This window comes from Acromyrmex echinatior, chromosome 18, assembly GCF_024713525.1.
Source record: "Acromyrmex echinatior isolate Ae372 chromosome 18, ASM2471352v2, whole genome shotgun sequence".
NCBI classification, from domain to species: domain Eukaryota; kingdom Metazoa; phylum Arthropoda; class Insecta; order Hymenoptera; family Formicidae; genus Acromyrmex; species Acromyrmex echinatior.
The window spans coordinates 8,240,409-8,262,643 of NC_141869.1; the positions used below are offsets into that span (position 1 = coordinate 8,240,409).

Genomic DNA, 22,235 nt, shown 5'->3' on the forward strand with positions numbered 1-22,235 from the left:
ACGTATAATAGAAGTTTGTGATAATATAGGTATTCACATTCGCCATTTTTAGTCCTTTCCCTACTTTTTGTTCTCTATTTAATCTTCTTAGCTTAGCGGCAAAGTGGAGAAAGAGCAAAGAATTAAGGAAAAACAAGTAAGAAAAGAAGTAAAAATGGCATATGCGTGTTCTAATATTCATTATAGTGCCTTATACATATCAGTATTTCGCGCGCATACGATATACGAACTATTAAAAGATACTCTAATTTACAATTTTCTCCAATAAGAGCTCGAATTTGTTTTGCCATAGAGCGCTTTTTCGACATCGTGTTTTGAGCCAATTTTTTTCGAGACCGGCCGCTTGAGTTTGATCTCCTTGTTACTCCGTATTTATAAGAGAAGTACAATCAACTTATGTCAGTATTGCAAAAGTACTAAAAAGTACTAGAAGGAGTACTAAAAATGGCGTTTGCAAGACGGACTATGAAATCCATCAATCATTCATTAAGCATTTTTAGTACATAGAAATAAATTTATTATTGACTACGAATCACGTGATTGCAATGACCAATCAGAATACTTAAAACCAATCGCGCTTCTCTAAATCTAGGGGTGCGATCCATTTGACGCTATAAACGCTTCGAAACTTTTGATTGACCAATCGGAAGAAAGAATTTTACTGACTGATCAATCAAAAAATGCTTCGAAACATTTGTAGCATCAAGTGGACCGTAGCTTAGCCTAGGGCCGGTATTCATAGTCAGATCTTATATTCAAGACCGTCTTAAGTACGGTTTTAAGAAGACACGAACCAATCAAAAGGCTGCATTAGCGTCTTAAGACATTACTTAAGACGGTCTTGAAATAAGACTTGACTATGAATACCGGCCTAGGATTTATTCTGAGCACCTGCGACCTGCGACATCTATAATACGACCAATGTAGATTAGGCTTAAAACAAGCAGCAGCAGCAGCAGCAACAGCAATTCCAAAAATTTATATTCAACTTAACCTCGCCTTATTTTATTTTTACTAAATTTGTTAAAGTACCACGCAGAGTGGTACAAGACTCTACATTTTGTTTCCAATCGGAGGTTTTCACCGACAAAAAAATTTTTACAAAAAAAAATTTTGACAATACTACTTAATTCGTCATATTGTGTTTACAAAGATCGTGAAGCAGAAATGGAATCTACGTCTAGTAAAGTGAGTATCATCGCGATTTATTAAGTTTTTTTCTTAATTCTCTCACGATATTTATCATTACGTTATGTTGAAAACTTATACTATTTGCATTTTTATATTTTAGTGTAATATAATATTTTTTCTAATATTATCTCTAAAATGATGAATTTCTTTATTCATTCCTCAAATTATTATTTTTTTTTAGTTTTTAACAATTTTTTAAAATTTATTTTAAAGTTATTACTTATTAATCTTTTGTCTAACATAAGGAAGGAATAATAATAATGAAATTGTATATATTGAACAATTGATAGTTTCTAATGGGAAATTATAATTATAGGATGAACAGAATAATCAGGAAGATTCAGATTCTTCAGAAATAGATGAGACAGAACCTAGATTAAAATATGTTAGGATACGTAATGATTTGGAACATATCCTGCAAAATGATGCAGCTAGCTGCATTGCTGTACATCCAAAAGTAAGAATCATCTATGAGTGATGAATTGAATTTTAATTTTTAAGTATATTAAATTTTTTAATGGTAATTGTTGAGCTTAGCTTCCTCTAATATATATTGATAAAATTAGATTCATTTAACATGATTTTGAACGAATCTGGAAAAAAGTTGCTCTGTCCTGTGAATCAAGATATTGATTGTTAAAGTTGACAGATATTCAGGTTAGGAAATCTGTCACATCGATGATATAGATTGTTACACAAATTCTCTGTTTTATAAACACAAATTCTTTAAAAACAAATTCTCTGCTTAAAAAATATAAATTTTCTGCTTTTGAAATACAAATTATTTTCTATATAATTTTTGGTTTTACAATAGAGAATTTGTTTTTAAAGCAGACAATTTATGTTATAAAGCAGAGAATTTGTGTTTTTAAAGCAGACACATATCTAACCAAAAACAAATTCTCTGTTGTAAAAACAAAAATTATATAGAAAATAATTTGTGTTTTTAAAACAGGGAATTTGTAGTTTTAAAACAGAATTTGTGCTTTTAAAACAGAGAATTTGTTTTTAAAGCAGGGAATTTGTGTAATTGAAGCAAAAATACTTCTTCTAACCTCTTAATTCTCATGTTCTTCTATCTATGCCTTTGATGTGAGATTTCCTAAACTGAATAATCGTCAACTGTGATGATTAATACCTCAGTTCACAGGGGAGAGCAACACCTTTTTTTGCCAAATTCATTTCATTTCGTGCAAAAACGCGTCAAATGATCCTAATTTTATTAACATCAAAAATGAAAGACTAAACTCGACAATTATCTTATTATAATTTTAACTTTATCGATACGGATAAAAATAAGGATATTAATTTTTTTAAATTAATTTTATTCTTTTGATATAGTTTCTTTGTCTGGGATCACATTGGGGAATGATCCATCTTTTAGACCATCAAGGAAATAATATAAAATCTAAAATGCTACAGGCACACACAGTAGCAGTCAATCAGATATCCATAGACTATAATGGAGATTTTATCGCCTCTTGCAGTGATGATGGAAAGGTTTTTATTTATGGACTGTATAGTACAGAAAACAATCATAATATGAGCATGGGTAGACTAGTCAAGAGTATAGCAATTGACCCAAATTATAAAAGTGGTAGTGGCAGAAGATTTATTACAGGTTTAATCTCTTTAATCTTTTAAATTTGTATAGCATACATGATATGATTTTTTGGAGTTTATAATAAAATTAATTTTTGAAATATTAACTTTAATTTTTAATAAATAAATAAATATTTGTAACCCATAGGCGATGACAAGTTAATTCTTTATGAAAAGACTTTTCTGGCTAGGATGAAGCCAACAGTGCTTTGTGAAGCAGAGGGTGGAGTCAGATCTGTTGCATGGTTCGGTCACTTTGTTGCATGGGCTTCTGATACTGGCGTGAGAGTCTATGATCTTGATGCTAGATGTTCATTGGGACTTATCAAGTGGTCCTGTACTGCAGAGTAAGCATTGCAGAAAAGCATATATACAATCAGCACTGAGCATATATTTGAAATACTTTTATTTGAATAACAGTATTTCACAATTTATTTTATATTTTGTATTTCAGCGTAGCACATAAAAATATTTTATATATTTCATGTGAGTTTTGTGTATTATTTCATGCAGGGTATCACCAGAACACTATAGGTGCAATTTACAGTGGTCAGACGACAAGACACTATTGATTGGGTGGGTAGACATTGTGCGTATCTGTCATATTAGAAAACGTACTATGCAAGAAATGGTCAATCGAGATTTGCCTGAATTTGTAGTAGATCCAGGTAATAAAGTGTATTTATTCTTTTTTAAATACCTTTTAATGCGGAAATATTGGAATGAGTCCAGACTAAATTAGCAAGAACGTATATTATAAACAAAATACTTAGAGATATACATAATTGTGAGTGATCTTGCTTTGATACATTAAAAAAATAGAATACATTTGTCAGCATAAATTTAAGTCCGTCTGTATTTGCGGTGTTTATTGTTAAAATTGTTGAATTGCGTTCGAGAATACACACCGAATCTTCAAATTCTATCCTTATTATTCATTGAATGTTAAACAAGAATAAATTGGTACTTGGAGACATTCGGTGTGTATTTCTGAACGCAGCCTTAGTTTATTTATCTTTTCATGTTTAACCTTATAATGCTATCGTTATTGAATGAATAATTATCAACACATAAATTTTACGTACAAAGAAATTAGCCGTTCTTATAATACAGTTTTAAAATATATTTTATGCTTTTAATAACAAAATATTTCTAGATTTTTATAAACACAAATAATCTAATTATTAATTTAAATGATGAAAAGAAAAAATTAGCACGTTATTAAATTCAACCTTGAAATAATATGGATTTTGTAGTTCAATTGTGCCTGCATACGTGCGACTTCTTAAAAAATATTATACTTAAAAAAAAAAATATATATATATATGTATATATATATATATATATATATATATATATATTTATATATATTATAGCACAAAATTACTAAAAATTGAAATCGTGCTTTGTTACAATATTGATCACTATAAGATCCAAATTGATAGGTATATAAGAAAAATTTTAAAGCTTGTCTTTGCTTGTCCTAGTTTTAGCATGGCAGATTGGACCTCCTAATGATCTAATGACTATGAAGGCATAGCTTAGCACCCAACGATTTCGCTCATTTGTACGTAAAATTTTATGTAACAAGCATTCTAGGGTTAAATCTAGAGTTACATTTAGAGTTCATTCCTATGCTTTGATTTGGATTATAACAGGAAATGTTTAAAATGCAAGAATTATTTAATTACATTTTATTTTTCAGTATCAACATTTCAAGTAGATTTTTATATATCCGGTATAGCACCATTGAAGAATCAGTTAATATTATTGGGTTGCCTAAAGGAGCTAGATGAAAATGGAAAGAATCAACGCCCAACTTTACATGTGGTTGAACCAAAATATCAAGATTTCTCAGTAATATGTGCAAATTCTCTTACCTTACGTGGCTACAAGGAATACAGCTGCAATGATTATCATTTGGACTGTTTAAAAGAAGAAAATAGGTAATCAATATCGTAAAATAAAATCAAATCAATATCGTAAAATAAAATCAATATCGTAAAATTGTTATATTAAAATGAATTTGAAAGATGATACATAGTTTTATGTGAGAATGGTTAATTCATAGTTGGCAGATTTTGGATTTGAATCCTTTGACTCTTCAATTTGTATATTTCTTAATTTTATAAGTTGATTGCAAAATTAAAGGCTTTAAAAGTATGAGATGACAATAACAATTTGTTTCAAAATTCTATATTTTAATGAGAGATTAAAATATGTGCCATAAAAAACTTTAAGATAATTTTTTAAATATGCTAAAAATTAATTTTAACAAATATTACTTTTCTAGAATATTATAATAATATATAATATAATGATTCACACAAATTATTAATAAATTTGTCTGATATTTAAGATGTGAAACGAAAATCTGAATTCAAGTATACTTTCCCAGTTTTAAGAAGTTTGAAAAAAAAATTTTTTAATTTTAAAATTATGTTTTTCCTATCTCAAAGAGTTTAAGATTTTGTTCTATCTATCTATTCGATCTATCTTTCATACAGGAAAATTCTTTACAGATTTTTTATTGTTAGTCCAAAGGATATTGTAGTGGCTAGTTTATATGATACAGACGACAGAATCGAATGGCTATTGAGTCATGGAAAGTTTGAGCAAGCTTTGGAAGCTGTAACAACAAATAATGGCAAAGATTGTAAGAGGCATACTGTATTAGATGTTGGGCGTATTTATTTGGATCACTTATTAGCATGTGGAAGATACGATGAAGCTGGAAAACTTTGTCTCAAAGTTTTAGGACGAAATAAAAAATTATGGGAGGAAGAGGTGAGAGATATTATGTTGCAAAATTATTGCATTTTTAATATTCATTTTGCGAAAAAACTGCTGTTTGCAGTTACATTTAAGTTTGTGTCTATCAAACTTTTTTGCTTTGGTGTGACATAAGCCTTCTTTCTTGCTTCGAGACAGGTTTACAAATTTGCTAGAGTGCATCAGTTGCGTTCAATTTCGTCCTACTTGCCTCGGGGTGACGTTATTCTCGATCCATTAATCTATGAAATGGTGCTATATGAATATCTAAAAATGGATCCTGACGGTTTTTTACAATTGGTCAAGGAATGGTCTCCAAATTTATATACAGTGGCAGCAGTAGTTAACGGCGTATTGGAACATTTACTAGTTCACAATCAACGACAGAACGTATTATTAGAAGCGTTAGCCATTTTATATATTCACGACGGCAAATACGATAAAGCGCTTGCTATGTATTTGAAGCTGCGGCACAAGGATGTTTTCCAATTGATCCAAAAGTATCAGTTATATAATTCAGTATACGATATGATTGAAGGTTTGATGGATCTGGACACAGAACGTGCCATACAATTTTTTTTAGAGAAAGACAGAGTGCCGTCTGACACGGTTGTACAAAAATTGCAACATAATCATCGTTATTTATATTTGGTAATATTTGGAATCAATATAACACAATTTTCATATGAGAAATATGCAATTTATAAATAATATTTAATATTTTGTGATTTTTTAAATTTTGTTTTTTTTTTTAATATATATTATTAAAAATAGGAATTTAATTTTGAAAATAATGATTTAATTATATAATTTGTACTTTTTCAGTATCTAGATGCATTAGATAAGAGAGACACGAAGGATTCAAAAGGCAAGTACCATGGTCTTCTGGTACGATTGTATGCCGATTATTCGAGAGACAAGTTATTACCGCTTTTACGTCGCTCTGATAATTATCCGATACAACAGGCTCTGGATATTTGTAGCCAACGTCGATTTTATCCAGAAATGGTGTATCTATTAGGCAGAATTGGAAACACTTCAGAAGCCTTGGCGCTCATGACAAGAGAACTCAACGACATGGAAAGTGCAATTGTATTTTGTCAGGAACATGACGATGAAGAGTTGTGGAATGATCTAATTAATTACTCACTTGACAAACCTGGTACACATCAAATCAATGACCTTGAAGAGCATTTTGGATGCTTGAATTTAAAGTTTTTTTCAATAAAGTTCAAATTCAAGAAAATTTAATTAAAATTTAATTCAAAATAAATTTTTGTTTCAGCGGCTATTACATTCCTTCTTCAAAAAATCGGCACTTACGTTGATCCTAGGCTTATGGTGCAAAGAATAGAACCTACTTTGGAAATTCCAGGCTTAAAGAAAGCATTGGTTAAAATGATATGCGACTACAATCTGCAGGTGTCTGTGCAGGAAGGTTGTAAAAAAATACTGTCTAACGATTATTTCAATCTCCACGAGCGACTTGTTCGTTGTCATCAAAACGGCATATTTGTCGATGGTATGCAATTTTATAAAATCATTGATTCCGAAAAATAAAAATAAGGTCGCTATAAAACTGAAAATCGAGGAAATATCAGGAAAATGATCAAGAAAATTAGGGGAAAATCAGAGAATTTTGCAAAAATTCCTGGAAAATTAAAATTTTTGCTTTTAAAGAAGTTCAATATACGTACATGTATGCAGTTTTGATTAGCGCGCATATAAGAGTTATGGCATACATACAAAAAAAAACTCAAAGAAATCCTATAAAGTCGTCTATTTTACCGATTCGGACATTTATCATGGAACAAGTCGGAATGGATTCCAATCGGAATTTTATTCCATTTTCTCTAGAAAACACAATAAAAATCTAGAGAATAATTGAATAATTCCGATAAGAATTCATTCCGACTCGTTCCATGATAGATACTCAATAGGACTTATATGTACCATTATTGCGCGCGCGCGTGCAAATTTTCTAACTAACGACTTCTTGATATTAGATCTCTAAACTTAATTCTAAGAATTAAGTCAATATTGTTCATGTAATCTGCAGTCCAAATCAAAATTGTTTTATACGTACAAAGTATAAAATTTGTATATAAAACAATAAATTTTTCAATCTATAAAGGTAGTTAGAAAAATACTTGTCCTATTTGAAAGATAATCGATAAAACAGACAACTTTCCAGGATCCTCTGGGCCAGCAGGAGTCACTATCGGAGACGTATTTCTTTTTTCTCAAATTATAAAATATTGAGAAAATCATAATCAGGAAAACTGCTTGCACCTTACTAAAATGAGGTTTTTTAAGTGCATTCCACTTGACTGTTCGCAATGCTTATGAAATCATTTCTTGTTTATCAAATGTTAAACAAGGACAGATAATGCTCGTGAGGATTGTCTTCTTTTTCTTCTTTTTTTTATTCCCTTGCTTAGTTTTTTGATCCAAGAAAAGGATCACAGTATCATGCATTGAATTTGGATCTTAGATCCTGTAATAACCTCTGCGGGGGGGGGGATAGAGGTTTCACTTTTACTTTATCTCAAACGCGAAGGTTATCAGTATCAAATAAAACACCCTTTAAAGAAAAACGCAAAATAGAAATTAGTTTCGACAGAGAGAAATCTAAGAGTGGTCATCCCGGCCTTTTTTGTATATTAAACCTCGTCAGGTAATGTTCACGTTTTTTTAGTTCTCTCAATATTTATATTAGGTGTAGTAAAAAGAAATCCATTATTTTTCCAATAGATGGCTTTAGTAATCTATATCACGCGTAGACGAAATATAGATTACTAAAGCCATCTATTGGAAAAATAATGGATTTCTTTTTACTACACCTAATATTAACGAGCGTTCATTTTAAACATTTTCGAAGGACTCTTCTTAATTTTTTCTTCATACGTTATGTTTGGAATTTCCCTTCTATAGTTCTTCCTCCGTCTCAGCTATTGTAATTTCTTCTCTTTTGATAATTTTCTTCAATTTTTCAAGCTAATTTAATTTCATTTAATTTTTCTGTTCCAGTTTCTTCATGGTACGTGCAAGGGACATTGCTTTTTTTTTAGAATTTTGTTTCGGATTTGATTCGGAATTCGAATACAAACGGGATACGGTCTGGATAGTGAGATCGTTGCAATTCTTGCTACGTTTATCAGTCTGTCGAGCTTGTCTCGTAAGACTAACGTCTAGCAAGCCGATAAGAATTAATCACGATTAACGCACGAAGGATGCGAGCAATATCGTCCCAGAAAATGGATTGCTTCGCATCGCGTCTATCAGTCGCGTGATTTACGCACAAACTTGGTGTGACACAAACTATTGTGGTCCGCAGAGTATTGTGGTTATGAAGGCCTCGTCGACGTTAGACTTCTTCTTTTTCTTCTTCTTGATTAATGGCTCCCGTTTTCCGAAATAATAAACGGAGGTCGATGCGGTTAGATTACGTCCTAATGAGATATACAAAAACAATAAAATGATGCAATGCCCGCAAAAATGGCGAAGCCTGTATGAACACCGGGCGCCTGCATTTACGGCATCGTCACGCCGCACGGACACGTCACGACGAACGAACGGGTCGTTCAAAACCACGGGACAGCTGCGAGAGTTTCAATGCTCTGTCGAAGCATGTTCAGTCGTGGCAACACTTTTAAAAATATGTGAATTTGCAACATCCGAACCGAAACGTGTCCGCCATGGTCAAGTGGTTCTTCGGAACTCGGTCGACGTTAGAGGCGTGTTAAACGTGACAAAAAGCCGACCATATTTGCAACGATCTCACTGTCGGTTCCGACATTCGTCACGTCAAGCGTACTAAATCGCCACTTCACTTGTCGCTCAGTCGGCACTTTTGTTTTGCACGTGCCACGAAAGAACTGTAGTAAAGACAAGTAATTGGCAACAAATTTACAACAAACCTGTATGAAATGCAATATTAGAGATTTAATACAGAATTAGGATCGTAGAATCTTTCGGTTGTATAGTAATCAATTTTTTATAATTAATTTTTTGTCTTTAAAAATATTTATAATCATTAATTTTTGTCGAAGCTACTGGGAAACTGGATTTGATACATTAAGATCGAATGTCTTGTTGAAATTCTGTGTCTGCAATAGAAAATTTTGATTTTCAGCGATGCGATATAGAAATGACCCATCATGAAATTACTATTATTACATTTTCTTCATGTATATTTTTTCAAGATATTTTCTTTTCACTTATGTAATTTAGTTTTCGACATAAGTTATTCAGAAAATCATAATTTAAAAAAATTATAATTTCTGTAAAATTGCTGTTAAATTTTTTTGTTTCATGCTTTTTAAATCTTTTTACCCATTTTGTTTTTGTATTGCCATTTCTTTGTTTCATCTGTAGTTTTTTTTGTTTTTTTGTCTATAATCGATTAATTATTTTATTAATTTTTCATCGCAGTTGAATTATTTACAGCTTTATGAGCTATGTTACCACACACGTACACGCACAGTATATAGTAGAATAGAATAGAATTTATTCATTTCAGTGTACAAATTTACCAAGAAGGGGGTTTGGTTTTTTTTCTTATCACACTCATCCATCCACACATATATATACAAATACAATAGAATAGAATAGAATAGAATTTATTACACTTCAGCATTTACATAGCCAAGAAGAGGACTTGGTTTACATGAATTCCTTATCCACACTCATCCTTCCACATTGCTAGTACTTAACTCTAAAAAGATAAATTTCTTAATATTCTTATTTTCATTTCTTATTCTTATTCTTATTTATTCTTGTTCTCTATTTTATCGATGTTACTTTATTTTATCTCAGTTCTGAATTATCATAGTGACATATAAATACAATATACATACAAATCTTATTCTCTCTCTTATACCTTACTTATATACATATACTTATATACATGTATACAACTATGTATACATCTACCTACACATGTATCTTTACATCCATCTATCTCTCTCTTTATTATAATCTATTTCATAACCTGTAGAAACCTCCTTTGTTTTTATTTATGTGTACTCTTCCACACTATACTTATGTTTACTCATTTTTTTCTCTTACGTGACCCCTGCTCCAACCTGCCTCACTCCACATTTAACATAACATCCATTAACTTATTCATCTACCGAATGTGTCTTATCCTCTTTCTTTCTTTCCTTTCTATTTTGAAGTAATTTCTTTCTTTCTTTCCATAATTTCCTTACCACTTCCTTCTCCTAGTTCAAATTGTCATCTTAGATCCTCTTCAAAATTCCCTTTTCCTCTTCTCCTAAAATAGGTGATAAATTTAATCTTGCCTCTACAAAGTCCTTTACATAATGCTCTAAATTATCCTTACTCTCCCCACAGAATATACACTTCCTCCTACTTTTCTCTATCCAATACTTATTTCCCTCTTCCAAGTTCCCACACCTTAGTTTAAACAGAGTTCTTACCTCGTCCTTTCTTTTTCTCTCTTTTTTAAATTTTTCTGCCTCAAATAAGGCAGCACTTCCTTTTTTGTTCCCCAATTTTTATATCCCTCATTATATCTGGCATTTCTGATTTTACCCTCTTCTCACTGCCCCTGTATATCCCTTTCCCTTTCAACCAATTCCTCCTTAAATCCTTCCCTTCCACTTACTACTTCCTTTGCCTCCACTCCCTACCCATTTCTATCATTTGTAATCCCTTTTTTGACCATATAAACCGTTCCATCCATTTCTTTCTTTCTCTTCCCAGTATTCCTGCCGCCCCTGACTTAATTTTCTGCTCATATCTCCTAGCTCTGATTCCCTCTCCTACCCTCAACTTTTCCATAACTAACTCTCTCATAATTACATATCTTAGCGTACAAAAATCCAAACTAAATATCCATCTTACGTAGTTTATCATTACCTTTTCCAGTTCTCTCTTCCCCATACCTCTATCTCGTATGTCATTACACTTTGTACTAAATATATAAATAAGATCCACCTCCTCCTAAAATCGTTCCTATATATCCTTTCTTCCAATTCCCATACCTTCCTCGCCATCAATTTGCCTTTCCTATTTAGTTCCTTTATGTGTTTTCTAGTTTCCTTTCATATTTAATATAAAACCTAGATATTTGAAAACCTGCACCTCTTCTATTTTTTTCCGCCCCATTTCCATTTTTCTACCTTCTCATTACTTTTTTTTATTACTAACCTTAGATTTGTCCGTAAGCAATTCCATTCTTTTTTTTCGTTAAAAACCTTGAACGTCGCCATCATGTTCTGTAGCGCTTCCCTATTCCTTGCTTCTAATACTATATCATCCGCATACACAAGATTCCACACCCTGAGCCCTCCTATCTTAATCTCTCCTATTCCTCTATTTTCTAATTTCTTGTCTAATCCCGCTATATACAGATTAAACAGGAGTGAACTCACATATTCTTGCCTCATTCCTCTTGTAGTAAAGCTTTCCGTATCCTCCCTTGGTTTGTACCGTTATCTCTGTTTCTTCATAGCTCCTCTCAATCTTTTTAATCAGTCCTTCCTTCACTCCTCGTCTTCTCAAAGTATTTCAAAAATTGCTTTTGTCTACCTTATCGAAGGCCGCCTTTAGATTCGCAAACAACATATATATTTTCCCTGCTCTTGTCTCTCTCTTCCCTTTGGATAACATGGTACAGCACAAAGATATTGTCAATCGTTGCCCTTCCTTTTCTAAATTCTGCTTGTGTAGCCAGTATCATTTCTTTCATTTCTACTTCCTTTTCCAACCTGTTCCCCAAAATCTCAGCATAAATTTTATAAGCCGTGCACAGTGAGATACATAGTAAAGATATCTCTATAATGCTTGACCAATTCCTTATTGCCTCTCTTATATAAGGATACTACTATGCTTTTTTTCCAATCCTTTGGGATCCTATCTTCCTATACTTCTTCATCAGAGAAACCATTTCCTTCCACAATCCTTTCCCTGCATACTTCCAGGCTTCTTGGTATACCGTCAACTCCTGCGGTCTTCTTCAGCTTTATATTTCTTAATGCCTTCCTTATCTTTCCTTTCTCCAATTTTCCATTCTCTAAGTCAACCTTTTCTTCCATTTCTATCCTCTCATTTTCCATCTCTTCCGAACCATTCAATAACTCCACAAAGTGATTGTCTCCTTATCAATACAGTTTTTTACATACAGTCTCTCTTCTTATTTATAAATCTCCATATATCTGTTTCTCTCCTCAAGTTCCTCAATTCCTCTTCTTCCTCTCTTCTTTCCTTTCGTTTTTTTTCTATAAGATTCTTAAAGCTTCTTTTCTCCTCAATGTACCGTTCCCTCACTTTTCCTATCTTCCATCTCCAGAAAATTTTCTTTACCGCCCTCTTCTTCCTCGTGCAACTTCTGTCCCATCATTCTTTGATACTCTAGCTCCTTCCTTTTTCTAACTCTCTTTTTCTTTACCATTGTTGCATGAAATCCTTTATCTTCTCCCACCTTTTCTTTATATCTTTCTCCTCTTGTATTTCCGCCTTTTTTCTGATACCAAATTTCAATACTCTCTTTGTATTTCTTGATTGCCTCTTTTTCCCAGCATTTAATCTCATTTATACTCTCATTGACCGTCTCAGCTTCTAGATCATCATCTTCTCCTTCTTTTTTATTCTCTATGAACCTCATTCGTAGAGGCAAGTGATCCGAGTCCACTTTTACAAACCTTAAATTCTAAAATCCTATCATTTCATTAATTACAATATAATCTATCACCGAGCAACTTCTTGCTCCCATATATGTATATTCGCTTTCCCAGTCTCCTACCGTACAACCATTCAATATTTACATCCCTTTATCTTTAACCCATTCTACGAAAGTTTTCCCATGGTTTCCTATTACTTGATCCTTACATCTTTTCTTATCATGTCCTTCTATCCCTATTCCTTCTAGCTCCCCTATCCTTATATTAAAGTCCCCAAAAATTACATCTTCTAACTCTTATGATTCGCTTCTTCTTCTTCTTTTATGACTCGCTCCAACTTTTCTTTTATATTTTTCCTCCTTGTTCACCATATACCGACATGATCCTCATTCCTTTCTCATTGAGTGTTATTTCCGTACTTATTATACCTTCCTTATTATATCTTCCTTCTCTTTTATTAACTTTTCTCTACTTATTCTCCATCCTTTTCTTTTACCGATTAATCACCCTTAGCTCTCCCTCTTTTACCCTCCCTCCCTTTTTTTTTACATAATAATCCCACACATGCGACTTTGGTAGTCTGTCTTTTAGTCTTTCTCATCCGCTTTCTACTATCCAAGTTTCACATAAATTAATGAAATCAAAACTTCCCACATACCTCCAAAAATCCATATCCTTATTTTCTAATTCTGCTATTCTAAAATTTCCGCTACCTTAAGCCCATCCCTCCCTTTTTTTTTTATTTTTCCCTTTTCCTTTCCTATCCGTATCCTTGTTATGTATATCTCTCTTCAACCCTTACCTTATTTCTCTCTTTTTCTTATTCTTACCCCTTTTCCCTCTTGACTTATCTGAAATTTCTCTCATCCTTCTTTTTCAGCATCCTCCTCTCCTACTACTTATTTTCACCTCCTTTTCCTTTTCTATCTCTGCCCAAAACATCCATGCTCCCTTAACCTTAACTCTACCTAATCCTACGTTTATTTCTTCTCCTTTATCTTTCTGCTGTTTTACCCATCTATTTATCTTTTTTTGAATTTTCCTCTCCTTGAAACTCAGATCATTCTTTATAAATATTTTACCTCCCTTCAATTTATGTTTATTAACCATTACCTCTTTTTTTCCTTCTTCATTTCCTATTTTTACAATAGTTACAGGTCCTCTTTTCCATTTGACATTCCACTCCTGTTTTTTCTTTCAGAAATTCTTCTGCTCAAACCTTGCTTTCTTCTGTATCACTCATTTCACCTTCTTTCCCGACCCTTGGCTATATATATAATCCTTGATTACTATATTAAGTCTCCTTTCCTCTTTTTCTTTCTCTGTAATCAACTTTTTTACTATACTCACATCTTTTGCACTTACCATAAATCCCCTGTGTTATTCCATGATTTCATCTTTCCTCTACTGCTCTCTTTTCTGCTTATTATACTCCTTTTCACTAAAATTACTCCCACATTCCCTTCACTATCTTCCTCTATCTCCCCCCCCCCCCCCATCTAATCCTAACTCTTCTCCATCCTCTATTTTTACTTGATACGCTTCTTCTATTCTTATCAACTTATTCCTATAACCTCTTTCTATTTTCTCTTTATCCTTGTACTAGTTTTCTCTGTCTGTCTGTCTGTCTGTCTGTCTGTTTATCTCTCTCTCTCTCTCTCTCTCTCGCACGCACGCACGCACGCACGCACGCACGCACGCACGCACGCACGCACGCACGCACGCACGCACGCACGCACGCACGCACGCACGCACGCACGCACGCACGCACGCACGCACGCACGCACGCACGCACGCACGCACGCACGCACGCACGCACGCACGCACGCACGCACGCACGCACGCACGCACGCACGCACGCACGCACGCACGCACGCACGCACGCACGCACGCACGCACGCACGCACGCCTTTTCCTCTAAATTTTTAATTTCCTTCATTCTTCTACATCTTTTCTCTTATCCTAAAATTTTCCATCATTGTCTTTTTCCTCACATAAATTCTTAAATACCTCCTGCATTTTGATCGTACATACTCTTCGCCTCCCCCCCTCCCCCGATGCTTTCCCATTCCTTTTTTGCCTCCAACTGGAAAGATATCTTATTCCCTCTTTTTCCTCTGTAATCAGTTTTCTTTGCTTAAGATCCGGTTTTCCTTTTTTCGCCTTCTCAATCGATCCTCCCGCGTTCGGCATCCTAACCTCCTTTTCCCGTTTACCTCTAACTCTTCAAACTCTTGTTCTCCTTTTCACACGGGCTCCTTTCACTTACCCTAATTATACTGCCTTTGCTCTTACTACTAATAATCACCCTGCCTACGTTCTAATTGCTTTTATCTATTTTATTGCACTCTCACAATATCGCAGCCACCTTTCGCTCACACGTATGCCACTTATTAAGTCTATACACACACATAGTAAATAATAGTAAATAATTTGGACACATCAATGACAATTTTAAATGCGATTATGAACATTTCGCTTTATTTATGTACCTTCATGTCATTATATTCTAATAGACAGAAAATTTGAATGATGTTTTTTTTTTCTTGTTCTTGATTATGATTTTAAAATTTCATTGTATTTTTTTTTAAGCAATATAATATACATATTTTGATGGTAATATACTTATATAATATATTGTGTGAAAGTAATCTTCATATCAAATAAGAAATAGTGTCCGTATTTATATCCACACATAGATTTGTAGATACTTATATTTATTTGTGCAGTGATCATTATTATATTACATATAATAATTAATTTATAATTAGTTATTATATTACATTGAAACGCGAGACGTTTGTTTCTTTGATTATGTTATTTATTTTATGTATTTTATTTGATATACTTGAAAATGTATGATATGGATGGATATGCATTTTTATATTGTCATGCATCGAAAAATGTTTTATTATAATATATTGATTTTTTATCACTTAGGATTTTATTAATTTTATTAATTTCAAGTTTTTTGTGTAACATATATTTGAAGAAAATTAAAGCTATTATTTCTTGTATTGGAATAGGAAGACTTGAATGAAAATATTTTTTAAGAAGAATTAAAGTTATTATTACTATTTTATGTGTGTGAGAAGTTAAAATATATATATATGTAAGACTTTCAATGAGAATATAAAAAAGTACACAACATATCACATAGAAAAGTATCATTTGGGTTTTACTTTTTAATTTTATTTTTAATATAATGAATATAACATTTTTTTTCATCATTTATATTTAATTATACTTCAATCTATAATGTAATTGTAAAAAATTAATCCTACAAAGTAGATTTAAAAAATCCCACCATTCCATATCGTCTTATAATAGTAATACGATGATGTCATCTGTATTCAATGAAAATATTTTTTAAGAAAAATTAAAATTACTTTTACTTTTTTTCGGGAGGTTGTATAAGAACAGCATAAATTAAGAAATTCACCTTTGGTATTCCGTAGAAACAATTATACCACTCATATCACTAATATTTTTATAAATTAATAAATATAACAAATCTTGGATATATTATACTTAGCTAATTAGATCATATTAAATGAAATAGATACAATGAAATACTTGATATTCAATCGAATTATCAGATTAACAGGGTAAAAGTACCCGTCGAATTAATATACCATATTTAGAATAATTAGAGAGTTATATGTATTAAGAAAATTACAAGTTACATAATTTACATATATTTACATAACATGTTTCAGTTACAAGGCATTTTAGATGCATAAAAGTTAAAAAATGCAAAACGTAGTAAAATAAAAAGAGAAAGTTGTCAAATGATCTTGAGAGGCCAAATGAATATTTTTCAGAGCAACAAAAATTGCTCACAAACCGATTGAAAGACCGTGTGAAAAGAGCATCTGGATATAAATATAACATGTATTCATTAGAAACATTTAAAAAACAAAGTTATTAAAATCATTACTTTGACAAAAACTCACCCGTGAGGCCCTCAACAAGATTTGTATTCATCATCCATCGATGTCATTTGGAATATAGGCAGTGGAGGATGGACAAGCGTCCCACGCCGCGACTTGTGCGGCGCACTTGTTAGACAATCCTCGTTCCTTACGGCCCATGCCCACGCGTCGAACGAACATGTACGCGTTGGGCGTACATTTGACGTAGGCCGAATGGACATCCTTATTCGGCTATCTTTAAAAATTAATACTTCATTAACAATTATGAAAATTGCAAATGATACAGGACTTTTCGATTCAGTTTAGTCCGCTCTATAGTATCTGTATAATTTCTTTATTAATATTAAGGTCAACATTTTTTATCTATTTATTTCAATATTATTCATTTTGATGATTGTTTTTATACGACTATACACTTTGTGTAAAAGTACCTACAAGAATGATTAACTTTGAATTTTATCTTATATATAAGGAATAAAAAAACAACATAATTTATGAAAATCGAATGTTTTATAAACATGATATTTATTTATGAAATATTAATTAAATTTCTAGATATAAATTTTTAAAGATTTTTAAAAATGTATGTCAAATAAATCTGTTAAATCTGTTAGGCATAATATTATTATTTTGATAGTTTACATAAAATAGAAAATATCATTTAATATTTTTAATTATAAGCCGGCGGGCCGCAAGATAATTAATTGACTTCATGCGGTTCACGGGCCGCGGTTCGCACATTATTGAATTATAATTATTACAGTAAACTATTCTTTGTGACATATAGTAAACTATTCTTCATGTAAAAAGTATCATTAAATTTTTTTTTATAGATGATCAAATGTGTGGAGCTTGCCATAGGAAAATAATTGTAAGAGGTATTTATAATTAGTCTTTTAGTTACTTATAATTCTAATTACATGATTATAATTCACTTTCTTTTTCTCTAGAGCCGCGGAATATAGTTGTATTTTATTGTAAGCATTGTTTTCACGAAGATTGTCTACCTAATTTTGATTTAATTGTATGTATAATATTTCGTCTATGCTGATTTTATTTTATTATTTATACTATTACTATAGTATTCTTAAATTTCAGGAAAATTGTGTGATATGCAATTCGCAAAAAGAAATAACACCTGGCAGAAAATGATAAAGGTAAACTACTTCATTAAGTGCAAAATCGGAAGTTTTACATGGACTAATACTATGTATATTTCAATCAAATATTTTGGTGTAGTCTAGACTATGTTGCATTTGTATTTTTTTTTAATAATAAATAAAGGTAATTATTTACTTTAGGAGACACCGCGCCGATGATTTTGATCTTGACATATGTTGTCAAGGTCATGATTCTGAGTGACCAACAGGTTTTAGATGGTGGTCGCTGTTCGTTGAAAAATTATTAATAGTCAAAGTTAGTAATTATTTCCTTGCTTTATATGAAAAGTCAGATAACTTTTGGCAGGAACAGAGATATGGGGTGGACCGATTAAAGGAATATGACTTTTCACTCATAAAGCGAGTTTTACTTATCTCAACATCAGATTACATTGTTAATATATTGACGGTATCTCACACTCTCAATTTTTGGGCAAATGCTTTGTAGTGTTGTATCGTGAAATCTATGACATTGACAGGTTTTACTGAAAAATTGATAATGAAAAATTAAATATCACTTGTCGAAGTAGATTGAGTGCAAAGTTTATCTAAGGAATTTATTACCGACAAGAAGAATCTGGATATAATCCGCGATTAGCTGTTTTATTTCAGGATGATCCGCTAGATAATTCGTGTACCGAGCTATATCGTAAGACTGTTAAAAGAAAAACTTATAAAAATTTTTTTGTGAAAAGGATGTGTGTATGTGAGTGTGTGTTTTAAATCTTACGTTTTAAGTATTTCTGTGGTAGGACTTGTAAGCGATAAGGGAATCCACACACTTTTCATAACAATAATCATAAAGTGTACCGTAAGGTTAGCCAATCAGAGCTGAAAGTTTTTGAAAATTCTTGACTATGATTGGCTAATTCTTACGGTCACTGTTATAAGTGTGTGCGGACATCCTAAAGAAATTGTATTGGATTTATTACTGATTATGATAAAAGTTTCAATCAGGGAACTCTGCTTCGATGACCACGACATATAATGTTATCAAGCTCATGATGCTGACCTCCGACAGTTTTTAGTTGTCACTCGTTATTCGTTAAAAAATTATTATACAAAAAAAGTTTAAAAAATGTCTTATTTGTGCTATATGTTAAAAACTATCCTAAATCCTCTCTTCCTTGCAATAATTTTCTACGCGAAGCGAGATCTATCCCCCTTAGGGGATTCGATTGCGGATTTTGAAAGGAGGTGAAAATTATAAAAGTGAGCAAAGATTACTAAATATTGAATACTTCCAATTAAATTATGAATACTACCAATTAAATTATGAATACTTTAGTGAATTTGCTCACTTTTGTAATTTTCATCTCATTTGAAGCTACACAATCAACCCTCTGCTTACAGGTGTTCGACTTTTCACACGAAGCGAGGTTCACTGCACATCCTCCCTGGTTAGAGGCGTTATTAATAATTGGTGTAATTAACGATTGACTAATTATTAGTGTTTACGTTTTACTGCTTAAGTATTTAATTTTTGTGTGCCATAGCCCTTAAGCAGTAAACGAATCGATGAATCACAATAGAGACTGTAAAATCATAACACCAGCAATAGCAAATCCAATATGTTGATTTCCTTACTGCTTGCTTAAGTCTTAGGCTAATTCTACAATGTGCTTTTTATTTTCTGTTTTTTGCTGTTTGTTTCTTGTCTTATTAACCAAAAAGGCAAGAGACAAACAGCAAGAAACAGGAAACAAAGAGCACATTGTAAAATTAGCCTTAGGACCATGGCACACACAAACAGTGAAATGTAAGCAAGAAGGAAATCAACGTGTGATTGGCTACAGCTTACATTATGATCTTACGGTCTTTATTGTGATTGGCCAATTCACTTACCATTTACGTTTTACTGCTTAATTCTATTCTATAACTCTAAAGCGTTGTCTACAATGGGCAATAGTGATAAGATACTGATTTTCCGATATAATAGGATATAGAGTAAGTTCATAAGCAACAACAAAAAAACAAAGAGTAGAACGTAAGAAATGGATTTAAACTATTCACTTACGGACTTACTTTACGCCCTATTAAAAAATATATAACAAATCAGTTTTGACGTTTACTGAAATGACAACATTTGATTGACAAGATTGTATATATAGAACAAATGCCATTATAAAATAATGTGAGGTATCTACATTTAAATAAAATATATGATTAATATTTGTTTGTAAGCAATTTATAAAAATATAAAAATAAAATAAATTACGCTACTCAACAAAAAATAATTGAATAGTTGAATAATTTGTAGTAGTTTGTAGTAGAATTTTGCATATTGACTTTAAATTTATGAGAAAAAAATGTACATATATTGGGTCATCTAAAAAGTATCCGCGGTACTTTGTCACTAGATATATGACCATCAACACACATCTAGTGACAAAAAACCGCGGATACTTTTTAGATGACCCAATATAATTTATTTCTAAACAGGTTAGAAAACATTGAAGAAATTTCTAACAGAATGGAAAACATTGAAGGATCCAAAGTTAATCCAGATCGAAATTCAATTTATGAAAAGAGGATGCACTAAATAACAGAAAAAGGTAAAATTAAAATAATCTTACGAACAAATAATAATTTTTTATCTAAATATATAATTCTCCTTAAAAAGTATAAGATTATTCTAAAAAATGGATTCAATATGTTTCATGTAAGTTTTATAAAACATTAAGTTTATATATGTTCTTCTTCAAAAGTTTTTTTACATATAAATTTATTATATATAAAGTATATTAAATAATAAATGAATATATTTTTTACTACATTTATTAATATAAAAATATATTTATTAATATATTTTTTACTTATATTTTTTAATATAAAAACCATTGCACTAGCGTTGTAAATGCTTTAATCTATCTAGATAAAGAGTGTAAAATGCCTCACTTTAAAGAAAGCAAACTAACAGTGCAATTCTTATAATGAATGATATATTATTCTTATAATGAATGATCTTTTAAATTCACGAAATAAATTTTGCAAAATTGAATCCCAAAAATGTATATCAAAAGACAATATTCCAATTATTGTAAACAAAATTGATGATTATATTAAATACATTATTTCAAAAAATGATGAGAACATTCCAATATTACTTACAGAACAGAAAATTGGATTCTTAGGCTTCATAATTTGCTTGAAAAAAAAGTGTTATCGGTATTTGTTACCAATATATACAATCATCTGAAAATAAATGGGATTATTTATTAACATATAAAATGTCGCAAGACCACACACATCTTGAACTGTCTTTTGTCTGCGATTTCTCTACGATTCAGCAAGATTTGGCCACAATCCATGATAATAATAATCCGATATGCCGATAATTTCAAATTGCTTTTAAATAATTACTTGTATATTGTAAAATAGGTGACAGAATATGCCAATAGTGTACTTCAAGACACTACTTCATTTTTACATGTATTGTATTATCAATGACTGCGTTCAGCCGAACGTTTATTTTGCAACTGTTGCAAAATAAAGTTAAGCGTAAAGAAAAAAAGTTTTCTTCATGCTGATTGGGTTATGCTTTTAGATCAAAAGAAATGGTCCTATCTCAGCAGAGAATCATAAAATGGTTGCAAAACTATTGTATTCTGCTGAACGCAGCCAATAGTAAAAAAAAGATGAATCAATCGACGAATTAATAAATTCCATCTACAAACGATCATGAATATGCTAATGTTTTTTCGGAACACAGTTATGCTAACTCTGAGACTAGGCCCAGTTGCACCAACGTTACTTTAATTTTAAATGAGGCTTAAAACTCTCTTTGTTCTTGTCTCTTTTTGGTTTTAAAACAAGATAGAGAGAGATTTTAAGCCTTGCAAAGTAACATTATTGATGCAACAGTAGACCTTATATAAATTATAATTCTGTTTATATTAATGATATAATATCTTATATAGGATTTA

At 31.6% G+C, this 22,235-nt stretch overlaps 3 protein-coding genes across 15 annotated transcripts in view; 1 reads left to right on the forward strand and 2 right to left on the reverse strand.

Annotated features, from left to right (window-relative positions):
- Positions 1-893: 893 nt before the first annotated feature.
- Positions 894-21,989, forward strand: lt (vacuolar protein sorting-associated protein light). Of its 11 annotated transcripts, XR_015548153.1 has the most exons (15): positions 894-1,188; positions 1,508-1,648; positions 2,533-2,812; positions 2,942-3,140; positions 3,307-3,461; positions 4,499-4,739; positions 5,316-5,580; positions 5,725-6,216; positions 6,391-6,727; positions 6,851-7,087; positions 17,983-18,027; positions 18,100-18,173; positions 18,248-18,306; positions 18,451-20,864; positions 21,423-21,989. XR_015548153.1 is itself a non-coding variant. In XM_011067983.2 (14 exons), the coding sequence occupies exons 1-13, from the start codon at positions 1,168-1,170 to the stop codon at positions 18,299-18,301; spliced, it is 2,541 nt and encodes an 846-aa protein (XP_011066285.2). In that variant the 5' UTR covers positions 894-1,167; the 3' UTR covers positions 18,302-18,306; positions 18,451-21,989. The 11 variants fall into 11 exon arrangements, 6 of the variants coding, with proteins under 6 accessions (XP_011066285.2, XP_011066286.2, XP_087271821.1 ...); XR_015548154.1 differs by having other exon boundaries at positions 17,983-18,020; positions 18,451-21,989; XR_015548155.1 differs by having other exon boundaries at positions 17,983-18,020; positions 19,663-21,989.
- TTLL5 (Tubulin tyrosine ligase-like 5) overlaps positions 9,892-22,235 on the reverse strand; it is a 53,538-nt gene continuing 41,194 nt past the window's right edge. The window contains exons 16-18 of one of the 3 annotated variants that reach the window (XR_015548157.1): positions 17,171-17,384; positions 14,580-17,089; positions 9,892-14,481 (exon numbers count right to left, since the gene is read on the reverse strand). The gene's annotated coding sequence lies outside the window, so the exon portion shown is untranslated. Of the gene's footprint in view, positions 17,090-17,170; positions 17,385-22,235 lie in introns of all 3 variants that reach the window. The other 2 variants (XR_015548158.1, XR_015548156.1) reach the window with 2 other exon arrangements.
- LOC147906796 (uncharacterized) lies at positions 18,697-19,293 on the reverse strand. The gene is given in 3 exon segments (XM_087415714.1): positions 18,697-18,794; positions 18,874-18,964; positions 19,186-19,293. Coding segments are annotated over 3 exon segments (297 nt in total).